Source organism: Wasmannia auropunctata, unplaced genomic scaffold (assembly GCF_000956235.1).
Source record: "Wasmannia auropunctata unplaced genomic scaffold, wasmannia.A_1.0 LD336101.1, whole genome shotgun sequence".
Taxonomy (NCBI): Eukaryota; Metazoa; Arthropoda; class Insecta; order Hymenoptera; family Formicidae; genus Wasmannia; species Wasmannia auropunctata.
The window spans coordinates 2,077,858-2,096,643 of record NW_012026789.1 but is presented as its reverse complement, the minus strand read 5'-3'; the positions used below and the strand labels follow the sequence as shown (position 1 = coordinate 2,096,643).

The window sequence follows — 18,786 nt, the reverse complement described above, 5'->3', positions numbered from 1 at the left end:
TATAGCGCGATTGGCGGGAATCGCTGGGGCACGCGTCATGGCGGACCAAGTACGCCCGCCGCCATTGGTCCGGGGGACACGTGACACTTGCCGTACGCGGCGCGGGCCACGGACGACAATGTCGGCAGTCGGACGGCCATAACCTCTATCCCGCACTCCGGCTCGACTCGACGATCGACAGCCTGCAGTGTTGTGAGAACGTGAGAATCTCCGGGATCACCGCCACCGCACGTCCATGCTCCGCGACATCCGGTCAAATCTTCTGACCACCGTCCGGCTCCGTTTCCGCCGCTCGACAATTCGCCTCGTTTCGCAGGACGTCATTGGCGATTTACACCTGCGATTAGTCGTTCGTTCACGTACGCATTCTCCTCTTTTTTATCCGTCCAATGTGTTTTACGCCTCGCGCTCTGTCGAGGAGAGGATTCCGACAGCTTTGTAACTTTGTTTACGACGATAAACATGCACGTGTAATTCCGAGCTGTAAGCCAGGGTAATTTTGACCCAGATTCCGATTAATTTATCAAGCGTAAGAAATCTGGACTGTGTTAAAGGTAAAATTGATTTTTTATTGTTTTAACGTATTGTTATCTCGACGATAGATCTAACGTGACGGGGAGTTCCAACCGTTTGATTAATGATTTCAGGGACGGGACTTTTTTGGAGTACTTCCAAGCGGGGAGGGGGGGGATGGCTTCATACAAATATTTTATCTCTTTTGTTGTATCTGTGAAACATTTTCTACATATATTCTTTTATATTTAATTATATATATATATTTTTATTTTATTTTAGTTAAATACTGTTTTTTATTAAATCACTCCAAATTTCTTATTTCATGTTTTCTTATTTTATATTTCAAATGTATGAAAAATTAAAAAATATATTTGTGAAATTCCACGGGAGCTCCGGATGTAGAAAGCTCCATGCCTTCCATAAAGAAGTCTCCGTCTCTGGAAGGTTTTTGTGGAATTTATGTAGAGACTTGTTAAATTATGTTGCTGCAAACGAATATAAGTGCAAAAATTGTTAACTATGATTTTCTTAATTTTTTATTCTTTTTTAATTCTTGTTGCTGTTTGTTTGAAGTACGAAGAAGATGTTTTTGTACGAAGCATCCCTGTCGAATAGTTTTTGCTCTTAAACGTGTCTTAAAAAAATTTATTGAGTATTTTGTAAATAGTTTAATTAAAATTTTTTTACCGAAACATTGATTTATATATGTAAGTAAAAACTCTTTCGAGATTAGACCTATCTCGTTTTTTAAATATTTCACAAGTATTCAAGCGCTAAAAGTTATTGGGGCTGACTTCGGCGTTCATTCATTTCGGCACTCTTTTCACAATTTGTAATAAAACCACATTTATTTATCTATATACTAAGATGTACACAGAAAAAGTTAGCATAGTGGGAGAGAAGTACATCACAGGCACACTACTACAATGCTGAATTATTTCATAGTCATGCTTTCTAAAACCATTACAGGAAGTACATATTTTGTTCCTATTTTGTTTTTTACAATTGTTACATCTACACAGTACAAAAGTATCATTAACTAAATATAATAAATGTTGTAAAATGGCATAAAGCAGCTCTTTACATATCACATCTGGGACAGAGTAAATTAAGAAACTACGGATTTTACATCACACTGATTATCAATCGAGATTTGGATCTTGTAAATCCTTGTGAAAGCCGCGCCAGATAAAAACCAAGAAATTCTTTGAACCATTTTAATACCGCGAGATTCTTTCTCTACGAACGCATAGATCTTCGTTCCTCCGTTACAATTTCGGAATACATATATTACGAAACACAATCTGTCGCAATTCCGCTTGGTGATTTTAGAACGATATCATTTTTCTAAGGAATTCAGTTGGTGACGAATAATAATTGAAGATACTTTATTAGCCTCTAAGCCCACGGCTTGTTTTTGCTGCAATACTTTCCGTGCCAGCCAATATCGCATTGGCACTTGTCGCCCGGTTGACAGGTTCCATGTTTACACGGCTTGTTACATGCTGAACGTTGCGACGTGCGTGCGATTGCGATTTCGCAGTGATTGCCTTTGTATTCGTTCGAACATCTGCAGATGTTAGTGCCCTTGCATTTGCCTCCATTGAGACAAGGAATAACGCATTTGGCTGAAAAAAGGCCAAAAAAAAAAACAAACATGAAACAAAAATTAAAACACTAAAAATTTTCTAGATTTTACGAGCGTTCTAGATTTGACGAGACGTTCTTTGAGAACGTTATTTCAGTTATTTGTACTCACAGAATTCGCAGCGCAAGCCAAAGTAGCCCTTTGGACACTCGCATACATCCTTCTGAACACATTTCCCTCCGTTCAAACATTTATCCGCGCAGATACCTGAAATCCATCTTGATAAGAAAACCTAATTTTTTTTTTTTCAAATTTAGATACATAGAAAAATGTTGCGTGTCGGAGGACTAGGAGTACGGCTGGCCAGCACGTCGGCAGCCACGAGCGCATCTGGAAAAGTGCTAGACTCGGTAATAAGGGTCGACCACGCCGGCGAATTGGGGGCTGACCGAATATACGCCGGGCAAATGGCCGTGCTAGGTATAGTTCGCCTCGATGATACACAGATTGTAGATGTAGATGTAGATTAGGATTCCGATATTGATTGGGTTTTTTCTACGAAAGCGCAGGCAGGACGGCGGTCGGGCCGACCATACGGCACATGTGGGACCAGGAGAAGCGACATCGCGCCAAATTCGAGGAATTGATTCGCAAGCACCGAGTCAGACCGACCGTCCTCACCCCGCTGTGGAATGTCGCCGGGTTCGCGCTCGGCGCCGGCACCGCGCTCATGGGCGAGAGAGCGGCGATGGCGTGCACCGTGGCGGTGGAGACCGTCATTGTCGAGCACTACAACGATCAGTTGCGCATGTTGATGGAGAGTAGCGATAGCGTGGACGAGGAGATACTCGAGACCATCAAGAAGTTTCGCGACGAGGAGCAGGAGCATCATGATACGGGCATGGACCATGGCGCCGAACAAGCGCCGTTCTACCAAGCTCTGACGAACGTGATTAAATGTGGCTGTAAGACAGCTATCGCCATCTCCAAAGTGATATAAATGTGCATTTTCGAATGTTCAAGACTGTTAAAGATAATATATATATATATATATATACACACATATATATTATATATATTGTTGCTTGTAGATAGGGTTGTAATTTGTATAGTAATAAATTATATTTTGAGTTTCTACGTGACAGATTAATCTAATAATATGTGGGATGTCCTGAGCTCAATGGAAGATCTTTTAATCACCGATCTTTCTTACGAATGTGTAATTGATTTGTCTTTGCAATAATTCCATGAAAATATTATTTTTATGAACTTATTTGACAGAGATAATTAAAAGATTTAGATATAATTTAAAACTAACTAGAAATAAATAAAAGCATTGGTGTAATCAATTTTCAAGTGGATCTTCGTGGATTTATATAGTGGAACTGTAAAATATGTACTGACGAAAATCAACTTGTGTATAAATAATGTTACATGTACGAGGAAAATTCCAAAAGAGAGAGTGAGATCCACTTGAAAGAAATAAATTAAAAATTTTAATTTTCAAGATATGTGTATCAGAAAAATGAGACTTATCATTAATTTATTTCTTGTCTATTAGACAATTATTTGACTATCTCTATTAGACATTAACTTATCTCTCCCAATATAATTTCTCGATAGAAATTCAAGCGTTTATTCCATTTTATGAAATTAATTTCAAGATACTTTCTGCATAGAAATTTGTATTTAAGTTGTTGAATCAGCTTTACGTCTCATTTTCCACTTTTTCATTTGATATAAAATATTTTTCTGATAATGGTGTCCAACTTTATAAGAAGATAGAAATCGGAAGATACGAGATCAAGGCAAACAGTAACAACTGCGTTCTAAAGAAATTCCTACTTCTCAGACTTTATTCGCGAAAAGGTCGTAAATCTTGCGAAAACTGTTAAGGACTGTTCGTCGAAAATGTGTTGTAATGCTCATTCACCGCTTACACATCACAATGCAATTCTACACATAGGAACATGCTTTTAAAGCTATTGAAAAAAATGGAAATTCTCGAAAACATATTTCACATTTGTATGTATCTTCGCTTTTTCATCTTTTTTGAATAACTGGAGGAACATCTGTTGAAAAAAAAAACATTTTATCTGGGATCAAAAAGTAAGATACAAAATTTACTCGGCAATTTGAAGATATAAAGAAAATTGAAAATTTTTTCTATGCAAAAAATTTCTATGCTTGACATTAGACATATACACTCTTGAGCATACACTCGAATCTATTAAGAAATTATCTATGGAGAAAGTTAACGTTTTATTTAACTGTGCGATATACATATTTGGAAAATTAAAATGAAATTAAAAAATTTCATATTCCCTCAATTTATCTCTTCCAAGCGTTCACTTTACTTTTGGAAACTTCCGTCATACATTTATGTAATTTATTATACCTCCTTCGCAGTAAGGGCCTTGATATCCCGGCGGGCACGAGCACACGCCTGGCGCCGTGCAGTTACCGCCATTCATACAATTCGGATAACAAAGCGCTTTTTTACAATGAGGCCCTAAATAACCATCTGGGCATGGGCCAGGATTAGGCTCTGTAAAAATAAAATCCAATTAACAGACGGGATATTACCGCGATATCTGTACACGCATATCACACACATATACACTTACATACACATTTAATAATTATCTTTGTATACGATTAAAAACGAGAAATGTTTCGGTAACAGAACCGAACACGATCTCGTAGTTAATTCGATAAGATAACATTGTTCTAATGCATGCAATCTCATGCAGATTTTATCGAATTCCTTTTCAAAAACCATACGATAAGCCACGGAATTGAGATCAATACGATATATTATATTTTTATCTCATATTTCATATCATGAAAAGAGTATTAATGTTTTCATATAACGTAACTATTTTCTTATTTGTATTAAATAAATATTTTTTATCAAAAAGAATTATTTGAAAAACAGATCTGCTAAAATAAAATTTAATAAATGTACAATAAATTCGAAAAAAATAACAATGATTATTAACATTAAGAATAATATACAATAATTTTAATCTGTAATCAGTTTTATTACAAACGTTTTAATAATATTATGTATATAAATATTAAATTTAATGTACATTTAATAATATATATAAAAATAAATAATATATATATTTTTAAATTTTTTAAAGAAATTATGTGAAGAGATTAAAAAATGGATATTCTGTGGATATATTTAATCTCATTTCCGTAGCACATGCAAACCGTGGCTTTCTTTCAATTGAATTTTACTTATCGAGAGAGAAAGCTTCGATGTTTATTTAATTATTTCACGTTTGCACATTCGACCTGCTATGAATTATCATTGACATTATTATTACAGAGGCGATTATACGAAACATTCGAGATCATCGTATTCCGCTACGCCCATCTGAATTCAGATGAAAATAATTATGTGTCACGTGGATCGTTATTTGCTAGTCTTTTCTCATTCATGATTTACATAATAAAATTCGACCGATCGCACACGCTGAGTAATTCTTTGAATTTGACATTCGTTTATTTACTAATGTAAATAATTAATCGTAATGTAAATAATTTATCGTTGTATTTACAGGTAAAATATTCAAATAGCGGATAAACACGTACTTGACTTGATGATTAGCAACTTGAATGCACAGAGATTAAGAGAGCTGAGAATAACGCCGAGGAGGCAGAGCAGACTCGTGCGTTCTTTTGCATTAAGTAGGCAATTAGGCACTTAATTCATAATTCGCGGGCGAACAATGACTCGAGGAAGCGTAGAGCTGGCTAACGCTTAACAAACAAAGTGCCAGGCGAGACGAAACAAAAAAAAATGAATGCTAATGTAGAATATACAAGCGCAAAAAAAAAACGGGGAAAAAATGACCGATCTGTAGTCGTGTTTGAGTGAAAAAAAATTTTTTTAAATGTAAGCCAAAGCGAGTATCCTTCGAACGTCAGACGAGATAATAAAACGGTTAATTGCGAAAGTGCCAAGTTGCGAAATGAAAAGCAAGGATTGACGCTGACATAATTTCCGCCGAGCTCACGTTCGGACGCCGCGTGCATGCGACGATGATCCTTATCCGCGGATATAACGCGGCGTCTACAATGAGACTTGAGACTTAAGATTTAAGAAAATTGACTAATCATATTCTTACGTGAGAAGAATAATCAATTGTGATTGGTCGATTTTCTTAAATTTTAAATCGTAAGTCTCATTGTAGACGCCGTTTAATGGAACCGCTCGGCGCGAGGTCCTATTTCACGTGTATACACGCGGCATCGTGGAGGTCGAGAGCTCACCGAAATTACATTCGATCCTTGCCCGTTAGCGACGCTTGCCTCAATTTAATACGTCTGGATACAGCAAGAAGAGCGATCGACATTACTTAATACTTTGCAGTCGTAATTAACGTAATTGCATGTAGACAGTTGTATTATATTACTGTTTGTAAGGTAGCGTTAATAGAATCTAGCACTGAACGAGAATGCTTTTACGCAAAAGGTAAGCCTCACAAAAGCGGTCCACGTTTCCACCTTGCGAGCGGCGATGGGTCCCAAACTAATGCGCGAAATTCGGAGGTCCATCGAGGTGCCTCGTTGAGGTGCGACATTACAGAAATGACAGATGTATTTATCGAGATCTTAAAGATCCCTTGTTCTCTCTTTTCCCCGTTGTTTCGTTTGACATCACGATGCACAATAATATGAATGCACACGAAGTTTTGTTCACGGAGAGAATTTTTTTTTTTATTTACCCTGCAAATCATGTTAATTGTGGGACAATATAGTACTTAGGCAAATTTTACTGTGCACTACAATAAATTTTACTGTATTTTACTACTGTCATATTTATTTTAGTGCACAGTAAAATTTTCCTAAATACTATATTGTCCCACAATTAACATGATTTGCAGGGTAAATTAAAAAAAAAAAAATTCTCTCCGTGTTGGGACAAACGCGTTCGCAGAAACCCGCGAGAATTTTGGGACTCTCAATTGATTCTCAAAGAAATCTCTTATTTTCCTCCGTTCCCGCAATTATTACCTCAATTAGACGCTTGCAAGATTCAAGATGCTCCTTTTTCCGACGTGGCGAAGAAACGAGCACGCGCGTGTACAAAATTAGCCGCCAGTATATAAAATTAGCCTCGAGTTTCACGAGGGCGTTTAGGAAAAGATCCAAAGTCGAAAGTTAATCGCTACTCCCTTTGACACCTTGACAAATCGCGGCACCCTCCGCGTTTGGACCGCGGGGGAGGAAGGGGAGGGGGGGGGACTTCGTCGCGACGATCGAGGCTCGGAGCAACCGTTTAACGTCGTGGCATCCATAAACGTCTCCCGGAGATTCGATGCGCCTCCCTCGCACAATTATATCGGACCCATCGTTCCGGCCGGCAGGCGGGTGTGCAGGTACAGGCAGACAATCTTTCTCTTACAAAGTATCAAAACGTGCGCTCACACGCGCGCATTTCGGATACATGCCACGGCTGTCGATTAAATAAAAATAAAAAAAAACAAGAGGAGAGGCAGTCGGAACGAATGTATAGGTACACCATGCGCGAACCGTCGGATTTCGTGGGCGCGCGTTTCACGCGCTTATATGTATACGCGAACGCGACGCGTAAAACGTCCTCGCGAGGACGAGGATCCAGGCGCCGAGAGAGCGGACTCCCGTGGCCGAGGGGGACGTTCCCGACTGCCTCTCCCGCATCTCGGTCAAAAGCATGCAGCAAATTAGGCGATGAATTACTGCTGATACAGAACTGTATGTGCGAGTGAAGAGGTGGTGATCGTGGCCGCGACTGACGCACTCACCGCGCACGGTGCATTCTTTTCTCAAACTGAGACGGAGGGGCGTCCCGTTTAGAGGTTTCCCCTTGAGGGTCTCGATCATCAGACCGATCCCGAATTGCGCTACGCCCGAAGTGCCGGCGCAAGGTAGAAGAATGCTGAACTCTGCAACGGAAAAACAAATCAGGGTGAGATCTGCTCGCTGCGCAGCTGAACTTTCTCTCATCTCCCATCCCCGTTTTCTTTCACCCTCCAACGATCCTCGTTCGATCGATATACATACGCGTTTTTCATTTTAACTTTAACTTTTAATTTTTATTCCATTAAAATGTTTATTGAAATTTTAATTTAATTCACGTTTTCATGTTTTGCACGATGCACGTTTAATTCATTTCACGTTAATTTTTATTTTGATTTCAGAAAACGCGACTAAGAACAGATCCATTGTAAGAGTTTCGGTTCTCACAGTTCGATCTCTTCGGCGGCGCGCGACGCAATATTTACTCGATCTAAGAGAAAATTATAAAAGTATATTTTATATACGATAAATAACCGGACATTTTATCGGTTAAATATTCGATAAAATATCTTATCGCGCGAGTAAATATCCGATCTAAGAAGAAATTGCGCGCAAATCTACGGATGTTTCAAATTTTATCAGTCAAACTGTCGACGCATTGATCTGTAGAGTAAAGATAAAAAAATGGTTATGTAACTATATACAAACATAAAACATTTTATTTAAAAATATAGAAATAATTATCTTCGATTAAATACGATATATTAAAAAATGTGAAATATTCGGTAAACAGACTCGAACATATAGTCTCGTAGTTAATGCGACGAGATAACATTGTTCCTAATGTATGCAATTTCATGTGGATTTAACCAAATTCTTTTTCATCGTACAAGACAAGTCGATGATATTTTTCTTCAATGTATTTAAATGAGCTACGTTTAGTGTATTTAAAATCGTTGAAAAATCGTTAAAAAATCATTGAAGCTAAACTTAGTCCTTGCAAATGTTACATTAATTTAATTGCTCCAAATCTTCTGGATTATCTTCGGACAAAAAGAAAACGCGAAGTTCTATACATCGCACTATACAGAAATATCTTCTCTTAGATCAGGTAGATTTCATGCCGCGCGCGCCGACAAAAGGCGTCTTCACCTTTGGCTGTGTAAATAAGGACCGTCGGAAAGGGGGGGGGCGAGGGGGGGAGCACGACAGCGCTTATGCAACGCCGCATAGAAAGATAAAAGTTAATAACGAAACGAACGTATTTGAAATCGCGTCTGCATTATGCGAGACCTCGTTATTTTAGAACGTGAAAGTGGCGGGATGTCGTGGGCAAAAGGACATCCCCAAGGCGCGAACGTATTCGTGAAAATGATGACATTTTACCGCGCGCGATAAAAGGCCGAAACGTGCATTAGAGGCATTTGGTATTCAGCCCACGGAGTGTCCAAATACACATTGACTGACAAACGAAAACGCTATTAGCGCGTTAACGCTCATTGGCGCTAAGCGAAAAATAACCACACGAGCAAGACGGATGAATGCGCTTCGCCGTAATTTATGATTATTCGAATCTTAGGTCGTTTTTTTACCTCGTGTAAACCATTATTCCGAATAAAAAACCGCGGACGTTTCTCTCGTATATTTAAGCTCCGACAAGCTTGTTCTCCGCTGCGATATATATTTCTGTCTTGCGAGGTCTCGATTTTATTATCTTCTCTTTTCTATAAATATTTCACGTTTTTATTATTAACATACGTGATGTTGCGCTTAATATAAATTCGAGCGCTTTAAATGATAATTCTTAATAATTCTTTTTTTTTTATAAAGTTCTAAAAATTGAACACGCGACGGATTCTTTTCGAAATGTTTGTTAAATCGCAAGTTCTCATAAAATCATTTATTACGCATAAAATTAGCTTCTTCACAGAGCTTACAATTAGATATATTTGATATATATAGATAAATCTTTACCTTTCGGTCTCTTAGGCACCCGTCCTTGCTTTTTAATCGTGATGGATGGAGTTTTCAAGATGCTCTCGTCGAACGACTTTAAACGAAAAAAGTTGTAATAGTACTTTTTTACTCCTGACTTCCACGTAAAGTTCACGTGCGACACCTCGCTCGGAATCATCGGCAGTTTACTCTCAAAATCCGGATCCAAAATATAAGCGAGCACTCGGCCTTCCGCAATCGCGTATATTTCCATTGCCAGCCCTGCATTAGCCATGAAAACAGTTTCAAGACTTTACATTGATGTTTTTACGAAATTTCCAACGTCACTGACGACGCGTTGCCCGATACCACGAATAGTGTCGGATTTCTCTCTCTCACTCTCCTCTCTCTTTCTCTCTCTCTTTTTTTTTCTTATTTATTTATCTAACAGATACATTTTTTTTTTGCACCGGACTTTATCAAAGGTATTTATATCTCAATTATTATCTCAAGTGGAGCGCATCGCGGAGCATCGGAGCAGCGATGGACCGTACGAAGAAAGGGGGTCACATATCAGGCTATTAGGGGAGAAGAAATCCGAGAGGATCACTCGACGTCAGTGTGTGTGATACTGTACTACCGCTAAACATCTTGATTTGTTGCTGGTTAATCCAGAGGGAGATGTCACCGGACGGCTTCCCGGAGTGGCCGGGGTTCCCGGAGCGGTGCTGGTGCCGGGCGAGTGCCGCGTCCAGGAGAAGGGCCAGCGCCGCCGCCGCGGCCAGGGCGGCCGCAGCCGATCGCATAATAATTGCCCGCGACGTGCCCCGCTCAGTGCCGCCGCCGCCGCCGCCGCCGCTGCCGCCGCCGCCGCCGCCGTCGCCGCCGCCGCCGCCAGGTGTTGCACGCACACCGGGTGAGCACGGGTGAAGGAAGGCCGCCCCTACTCTGGCAGTCGCCGCGCGTGCACTGGCGGTTAACGCGCAAACGTTCCCGGGCCGCCTCCCTGTAGTTCAACGTGCCGGCGTGCGTGCCGTTGGCGATCCGACGCGTGAAATCGGCGGATTTCACGGGGCGCGCGCGCGCGCGCGCTCACGGGACACGATCGCGGCGATCGCGCGTCTCCTCTCCGCGACCGGAGATGCCGGAGATCCCGCGGTGATTTCAACGCACGGTTGTCTACCCCCTGATCGGTAAAACAGAGAACAGAAAAAGGGTGAAGGAAAGAGAGCGAGAAGGGGTGAGAAAGAGAAAAGGGAAAGAGAGAGAGAGAGAGAGAGAGAGAGAGAAGAGAGAGGAACACAGAGAGGCGCGCGAACTCTCCTCTCGCTTACGAACGGCGCGCGATGCGTAACGATGCGCGCGAACCGCGTCGCTCCGGCGGACTGACTGACTGACTGACTGACTCTCAATGAGAGTCGAGGCACGCGGAGCGAGTAGCAAAACCTCTCCGTGGAGCGAGATAGAGATCTCGCAGACGGACCCGGGGCACGCCGGGGAGCGAGAGCGACGCGCCGCAAGTTAAGGCTGCGTGCACAATGTGTTCGGAGTCCGTTTTGCCAATATATATCTTTCCCCCCCCCCCCGCGCGCCCGTACATCGCGTGCTTTTTATATTTCACTATCTCGAACTATACGATCTATAATTTACAACGAAATTCAAAGTAAAATACTATTTATAATTTTATGCCGTGTATTTTTAAATGTATTTTAAAATATGTTTATGTGTGTGTGTTTTAAATCTTTAAACGCTTTTTGTACCACACGATATATAATTATAAAAATTCTAAATTATGATTAGAATTCTATTCTAATTCTATTCTGAAGTTGAACGCGAGTTATATATAGATCGTTTTCAAAAAGAGCTTTACTCAGTTATATACGTTAATTTTATTAACTTTTCAAAGTTTATTAATTCATAATTTTATGTTAAATAACAAAAGAAAAAAGGTGAATAAAGATTTAGTTTATATTTGCAGTATCTCGTTCTATCATAATATAAACCCACACGTGAAAATAAATAAGGACTGAAAGTAATTAAATCGATTTAAAAGTAAATGAAATATTTATTTAAAATTAAATCAATATTGCTCCAATATAACTGCGATTGACTTAAAGTCAGTCTACATGAGTTTCTTCTCATTTATTTTAATTTAGATTTTTAGATCAGTTGCAATTTCAAGAATGCTTAAAAATTGCATTTAAAAGAATCCGTACACACGTTCAATTTTTGGAAGTTTATGAAAAAAAAATAAATTATTATTTTTATTAAGTTTTATAAAACATTCCAAGTTATGCTAAGCGCAACATCAAAATTTTAAGAATGTTCGTTCGTAATCAATTAAAGTATGATGCAATTTTTATAATTTAATGTTTCCTATTTTTAATCTTCGAAACATCTGCCTGACTTGTGATCTCTTCACTTACTTCCTTTCTTCCTCGTGATTAATTAAATTGGGAAAAATTACGAAGTCTCGCTACATTTCTCGTAGCTTGATCGCGCTTACAAATTAATTTGTCATAAAACGCAAATTAATTTTTTTGAATCATTAATTTGTAACAATCGTAACTATCCGTTTTTAAGAAAATCGTTTTAAACGATTTTGTCAAAAGCTATATACGTACATACAGATACGCGGAAATCGAAATTCGAATTATAACTAAAGAAGTGATAAGAAATCTTGACGGAGGGAACCAGTTTTTAACATCTTCCGTCCGATCGCGCCGGTTCTCTGTCGTCTCTCCTGCTCATCTCTCTTATGTTTTCCCCTCTCTCCCATTTCTCATATCTTGTCGACAATTGAATTTTGCTTCCGTGTCGTAAATTCGCCACGTCATGCGCTTGCATCATTATTCTGTCCGGCGCGTAAAATGTTGAAATTGTGAACATTTCTGCGTATAAAAAATTGATACGAATTAAAAAAAAAGATCAAGGAAACATTGGGAGTTGATATTTGATGACTTGAAAACTGAATATAATTGTGATTGGCAAAACCGTTTCTTATTTCTATTTCACAAATTTTTCTTATTTTATAATTTTTAAGTTCTTATTTTTAATATATTTTATATTTAATATATTTCTACTACCACATACATTCGATGATGTTACCACGAATTCATATATGATTCTCGCGGAATCTCATTTGCGGCGTAGACACGTGAAAAGTTCACGACGAGGCGAGACAGTTTCCCCGAGACCGATAATAAAGTTTGCATTCATCGATAATCGGAACTAACTGGATCAGATCTATTTCTAAACCGATCGGACGAGATAGCCGCGTCCTCAAGAGCGGCCCCAATGAATTACCAATAGTATAGCCGTTGTATCCCCGGTGTCGAGGGATGGGCCACAGCTAACAAGTGGTCCATTGTTATCCTCCGGCTAAGGTTTCCGTCTCTCCCATCTCTCGTCTTCTTCCTGCTTCGTCTTTCTTCTTCCGGTACGTGCACTACGACCGTGAACATTCCGAATATACCGTCGCAGATTTTTTGAACGCACGTTCCTGCAGGAACGTTCAATTTCACTTGTATAAAACATTCCGTGCCTTCTTTACGACTGTCACTCTTAGTAAAATAGTCCTGCAGCAAAAAGAAGTCCAAAAGAGATTTTTAAGATATATCATTCTAATCATCCTTTCAAATCTGGAGAATTTAGAAGCATATTTTCGTGTCTATAAAAAAAAAAAAGAATTAAATTTGAAGTGACACTATTTTTTTCACTCGTTTTTCAATCGAACAATTTTATGAAGAAACATAAGTTGTATATCGATCAGGGTGCTGTGATTTCCTATATCAATCAACGAGAGATATCGCACGGATATTTTTCTAGATATAATTTTATCTTCGTAAAACATTCGATATCTGCATCTCTCAACTGCAGAAATGTCTAGCGAGAAATCTGTAAGACTATACCTGAATCACTCTTTTGAAACGCGGGAATTTATGGGGACATTTTCGTTTTTTCTGTAAAAAAAAAATAATAATAAGAGGAAACTGAATTTCGTGTGGCATTACTATTTCTCGTTTTTGCCCGCCTTGCAATCGCACAATTTTATGACGAAACCGTAAATTCGTGTATATACGACGCGTGATTCTACGCACCGTTCACGGTGCAGCTCCGCGAGAGCGGCCGACAGCGAATTCAATTAGGATTGCGGCGGCCGTGCAAAAACATTCGATCAGGAATAAACCGGCGCTGCCTGCCTGCCTGCCTGCTTGCGGACGCTCTTATAGCTCGTCGGCTTTCCAGTTCGCGAGCCCATGTATAACGCGTATGGGATCGGAGATCAATCGTACGTTTTATCATCGTGGATTCCTCTCGTGTGGCAGACACGGTGACTCACAAAATCGTACCCGGATCGTACCATTGTTATACGAATCTTTTTTTTTTTTTAAATTCGGTGATCGAAGATATTCTGTAACAAGATTGTAGATATTTGTTATGTTGATGTTGAAAGACTGTTTGTCGTCAATTGCTCCTCTTCAAATTGGTTATAGACACTGTTGTGCAGTAAGGTAAACGTACCAATGACTGAACATGTATCTATCGGAACACGTACACAAAATTTATTAATTTAATAATAAATAATAATTTAATAATTAATTTAATAAATTTTGAGATTATTGATTAATCAATAATCTCAAATACTTTTTTTATTACAATATTTATTGTAATTAAAATTTAATTGTAAAAATATTTAAAGATTACAATTAAATTATAATATTATGGAAAAAGCATTTAAAAATAAGTTTTTGTGTACGTGTTCTGGTATAGATACATGTTCAGTCACTAATACATTTACCTTACATTTTATCAGTTTCGTAAATCAATCTCCGATTATCACTAAAATTTTCAGTAAGCGCTATGCAGAATACTTTCTTACTGAATGCGCTTTCCTTGAAATATGAATTCTTCAGTCAAATTTCTGTCGATTTTATCTTAACGAGAATACTCATATTTTTTTTTTCGAAACTTATAACAACCCAGGCAACATAAAGTCCAACATTGCGACATAAGTTTTACCGATGTCTAAAAGACATTTTAAAAATATCTTTGCGAGAAACGTCTGAAAGACGTCTAGATAACGTCTTTTAAGAGATGTCTCATGTCCCAATTTTGGACTTTATGTTGCCTGAAAAATATGTAGAAATCAAGAGACATGTAAGTGTTTCGTGCCAAGTACATATAAAAGATGTAGCAACCCGCGTGAAAGAACTTATATATAGGTATATACCTTCATTTAACGTATTTGACTTTTTTTAATTCCACCTATTTTTTTATATTTATTTTTTCATTATAATTTTTGTCAAGCAGAGAAGAAGGTATTTCTGTGGTAAAAATTTTTTCGACGTAGATTTTAGTCAAATAATTCAATTTGTGAATTTCGGACAACGATGGATTCTCAAGCTTCCAGCTGTTATCTTTGTCCGATGCTAAATGATATTACGAGCGATCGAAAAGTTACCGTTCGATGCATGCGTTCGTTTAGCGCAGTTATATTTCTGTGGACGCGGCTCGGATTGTGCCTCCCTTTATTCTCCCTCGATCCTTTATTCGTCTGTAACCGCGACGAGGGAGAGGAAGAAAGAACCCGTAGTAGCTCAGATCGAGAACACGGACGCAAAAAACCTGTCCGGCATAATCGCATTATCGGTCACATCTTGCTCGATTTCTGTGTTCGTTTAGTGGAATTAAACCCGACGATTGTATTCTATTCTTAAGAATAATGTAGTTGTCCTCGAGAGTAAATAAATAAATTTGAAAGCTACCTGAACATTCTGTGAACAAAAATGAGAAATACAAGATGAACACAATGCACTTGCATTGTATTTAAAATCGTATGTACATTAAAATTACATATATTTGATATAATAAATATTTTCTATATCTATGTATATTAATAAATTATAGACATATATGATACGTATAAATGTTTATAAATATGTATATCTCAGAAATAAAATAAATATATATTTATATGTATAAAATTACACATGCAATGTAAAAAATTATTACATTCACTTAATATATAAATATATATATAATAAAAAAATTAAAGTGCAAACTTGAATTGTAAAATGTTCTTTTTATTACAGCTAATGTTTAATAACTTTAAAATAATAATTTTAATAACTCTGAACGCGCTTTAAAGCCTAACGCGAGTTACGAGTCTAAAACAACCTGTACTATAAAATCAGTTTTATGGGAGTGTGATCAATCGAAATCGCCACGAATTGGAATTATTGGACGGATGGAGTGAACTGCCGTAGGTATACATACATTTTTTGTGAATTTCCTTTCGTTTTTTATTCTCTTTCTTTTTACTTTACTGACATGGGAGTTATGCGGGCAAATATCGGGATGCGTATCAATGCGATCGCGTTCGTGAATGAGTAACTTAAAGATTAAGAGACACAATTATTCGCTTAATTATCATACAAAGTAGTGATATCTGGATCTCGAGTCCTCGCTTCTTCACGAGGAGACGAGAGGATTCAGTGCAGGGTGGCCCATCCGATCTCACGCGCGCGCGATTACACTCTCTTGGGTGCGGACGAAAATGTTCGCGATGAAAGTTAGGCCATGTTGTGCCTCTTTGTATTGCTTGCAACTTCTGCGTAAGTGATTTCCGATATGAATTCGATCGTTCGAAAGCGCCACGAGTGGATGGACGGCCCTGCGCGTCACCCGTATCCCTGGACTGTCTTTCTCTTTTTTGCGGATCTCTTTATCTCGTAGAAAAATTATCTAAAAATCGCGACGCGAGAATGTACGAATGCACTCTCTATAGCTGCGTATGTAATATATAAACGGCGAAAAACACACCGGCACGTCAGTAAATATCAGCATAATATACAATGAAGGATTCGCGCGGTAAACGGGCACACGTGGAATTTTTACGTCATTGAGATTCAACGCTTTTTGCGTTGGCTCTTTTTATAGCAGCCGCTCTGGAACGGCGATCGTAATATAATACCTTTAAGTAACGAATGTTCGACGAATATTGAGGTGTGTCGGAAAGTTCGAGACACACGTGAATAGGAACGCTAATTATCGACGATGGGACTTGATAAGGAGACCATCCTCGCGTTGCCTCGCTATCACTTAACAATAAGGACAGTCGATATTATGTGTGGCGATGATCGCGATTGAGCTAATCGAATGAACACTTTGTGTATATTATAAAATAATTGAGATTCATTTATAAAAGTGCGCTATAAAAAGAGTCAAGGCTTTTTACATTTACTTTTTTCCCTTGGAGTAACGACGTGTGCTCGTTGTACAATGAACACTCTTTAATAAGTCACGAATCGTTTCCCTTGTTAACGCAATCTAATATCAAAAGCAGAATAGCAGTAGATATTCTCGCCCTCCGTCGAGGTAAACACGAGATACCTCGGAAATTCAGTCGGAAAGACCGATGGCTGCCGCAAAGCGCGCGTCTATTATAAATACGATCGCGCAAAAAACGCAAATAATTTTTGCTATACAAAGTATAAAATTATTAAAAAAAACGGAAAAGAAATACAAAAGAATAATACAACGTACGAAAGTAGTACGAGTTACTCGTACGAGGTGCGAAAGTATTGGAAGTTTCATATATATGTATGTATAATTATATATATATGTATACATTAGCTCTCAACGTGTCTAACTGATGGTATTCAACGTGCAGAATGAACGAATCTCGCTATATTTCGGTAAATATCGAGGCTAGCGCAATAGAAAAATACTCTAAGAATGCAAAACGCGCTCGTGTGCATGTGTTGTGTATGTGTGACTTGGACATCGAGATTCGAAACGTGTCATGTCGTCAATTTCGCCATGGTTATTGTTGCCAGCGGTCGTACATTAAGATATCGATTCGAGAATACGGTCTTACATTGTATTTGTCTATGTGACTGCAGTTACCGATTGCAAGTTCAGAGATTGCACAGTTGTACTATTGGTAGCGCGACATTAGATTTTCACGCGTATCGTTAATATTGCCTGTCATTGATTTTCATTGATATACACGCATATCATAAATCTACAAGGTTGTAGTATCGCATCGGGTGAGTTCATAAGTAATTTCTTCGGTCGAGCGTGACGCCGATCTGCCCATCTTTATCATCTTTATCGTCGCAACCGCCTAGAGGTTTATGTTCTATCTAATTAATTAGTAAGCTTTTTTTTCAACGTCAATATGTAATAACATCGTAACGGACATATAATAATACAAAAACGGTCATTTCTTATTATGATAAGCCAATATTACGCATTGGGTCGAGTCGTAAGTAACTTCCATTCCTTTTATATACTTTCATATCTATCTGTTTAGCCTTTCTGCTGAAATGTCTGAATTGTACGACATATGTTTTGGTCCTCCATCAAAGTCAAATCAAGAAAGATGAGTTATCGTTGGTTCTTTTTTTTTTAAGTCATACCTCCGGAAAAAATCATGAAAATTGTTTCCACGCTGGTCAAACTGTCAGCACCACATGCGCTGAATATGTTTCTTGACTTTTTTCAGCCGTCACCTTAGCAATTATTCCTTTGTTTGAATTCCCAAAGAATCGCGTGGCGAATGGCACTTCTAAGTATTTCCATTCTACTCTTTTAAAAATCATATACCTCGCTTTCTTCTTGCTTTCAGCAATGAATCTCCTACCACTAGGGTTGCAGGGTATCATATTTTAATACACGTTTTAAAAGAAGGGTTGTTTAGAGTCCGCTAATAAAATAAAAAAAGTCGCTTGCCAGGGTGACTCATTTAAAGGATTTCTCGAAAAGATGAAATATTTGGTGGAAAATATTTGCGACTCGATCCAACAATTGGAAAGTAATCTTAATCGTGTGACGTCCAAGTCACCTGTACAGGATGTTCGGCAAAAAAGTTCCATAACAAATATATTTCAATTAGAAGAATAATTCTGTATTCAGCATAAGGACGTTATTCTTCGTTAAGAATT

General features: G+C 38.4%; 2 protein-coding genes across 4 annotated transcripts; one reads left to right on the top strand and one right to left on the bottom strand.

The window, feature by feature from the left end:
* The first annotated feature begins 86 nt into the window (after nucleotides 1–86).
* On the top strand, nucleotides 87–3,241 carry LOC105458845 (ubiquinone biosynthesis protein COQ7 homolog). Of its 2 annotated transcripts, none has more exons than XM_011704417.1 (3): nucleotides 87–359; nucleotides 2,422–2,584; nucleotides 2,674–3,241. In XM_011704417.1, exons 2-3 carry the CDS (start codon nucleotides 2,434–2,436, stop codon nucleotides 3,102–3,104), a joined length of 582 nt encoding a protein of 193 aa, XP_011702719.1. In that variant the 5' UTR covers nucleotides 87–359; nucleotides 2,422–2,433; the 3' UTR covers nucleotides 3,105–3,241. The 2 variants fall into 2 exon arrangements, with proteins under 2 accessions (XP_011702719.1, XP_011702727.1); XM_011704425.1 differs by lacking the exon at nucleotides 87–359 and adding an exon at nucleotides 377–554.
* Nucleotides 1,334–10,641, bottom strand: LOC105458860 (protein shifted). 2 transcript variants are annotated; one of them, XM_011704433.1, is made up of 6 exons: nucleotides 10,476–10,641; nucleotides 9,875–10,117; nucleotides 7,855–8,046; nucleotides 4,503–4,652; nucleotides 2,276–2,371; nucleotides 1,334–2,144 (listed from the first exon to the last, which is right to left on the bottom strand). In XM_011704433.1, the coding sequence occupies exons 1-6, from the start codon at nucleotides 10,639–10,641 to the stop codon at nucleotides 1,915–1,917; spliced, it is 1,077 nt and encodes a 358-aa protein (XP_011702735.1). In that variant the 3' UTR covers nucleotides 1,334–1,914. The 2 variants fall into 2 exon arrangements, with proteins under 2 accessions (XP_011702735.1, XP_011702745.1); XM_011704443.1 differs by having other exon boundaries at nucleotides 7,906–8,046.
* Between the last annotated feature and the right edge of the window lie 8,145 nt (nucleotides 10,642–18,786).

What these genes read in the sequence shown, in the direction of transcription:
- LOC105458845 (XM_011704417.1), top strand. Translation starts at nt 2,434, where the DNA reads ATGTTGCGTGTCGGAGGACTAGGAGTACGGCTGGCCAGCACGTCGGCA. An exon ending in CGGGCAAATGGCCGTGCTAG is followed by an intron (nt 2,585 to 2,673) that starts GTATAGTTCGCC and finishes ACGAAAGCGCAG; the next exon opens with GCAGGACGGCGGTCGGGCCG.
- LOC105458860 (XM_011704433.1), bottom strand. Translation starts at nt 10,641, where the DNA reads ATGCGATCGGCTGCGGCCGCCCTGGCCGCGGCGGCGGCGCTGGCCCTT. An exon ending in GGTGCCTAAGAGACCGAAAG is followed by an intron (nt 8,047 to 9,874) that starts GTAAAGATTTAT and finishes TTTCCGTTGCAG; the next exon opens with AGTTCAGCATTCTTCTACCT. An exon ending in AGGCCCTTACTGCGAAGGAG is followed by an intron (nt 2,372 to 4,502) that starts GTATAATAAATT and finishes GATGGATTTCAG; the next exon opens with GTATCTGCGCGGATAAATGT.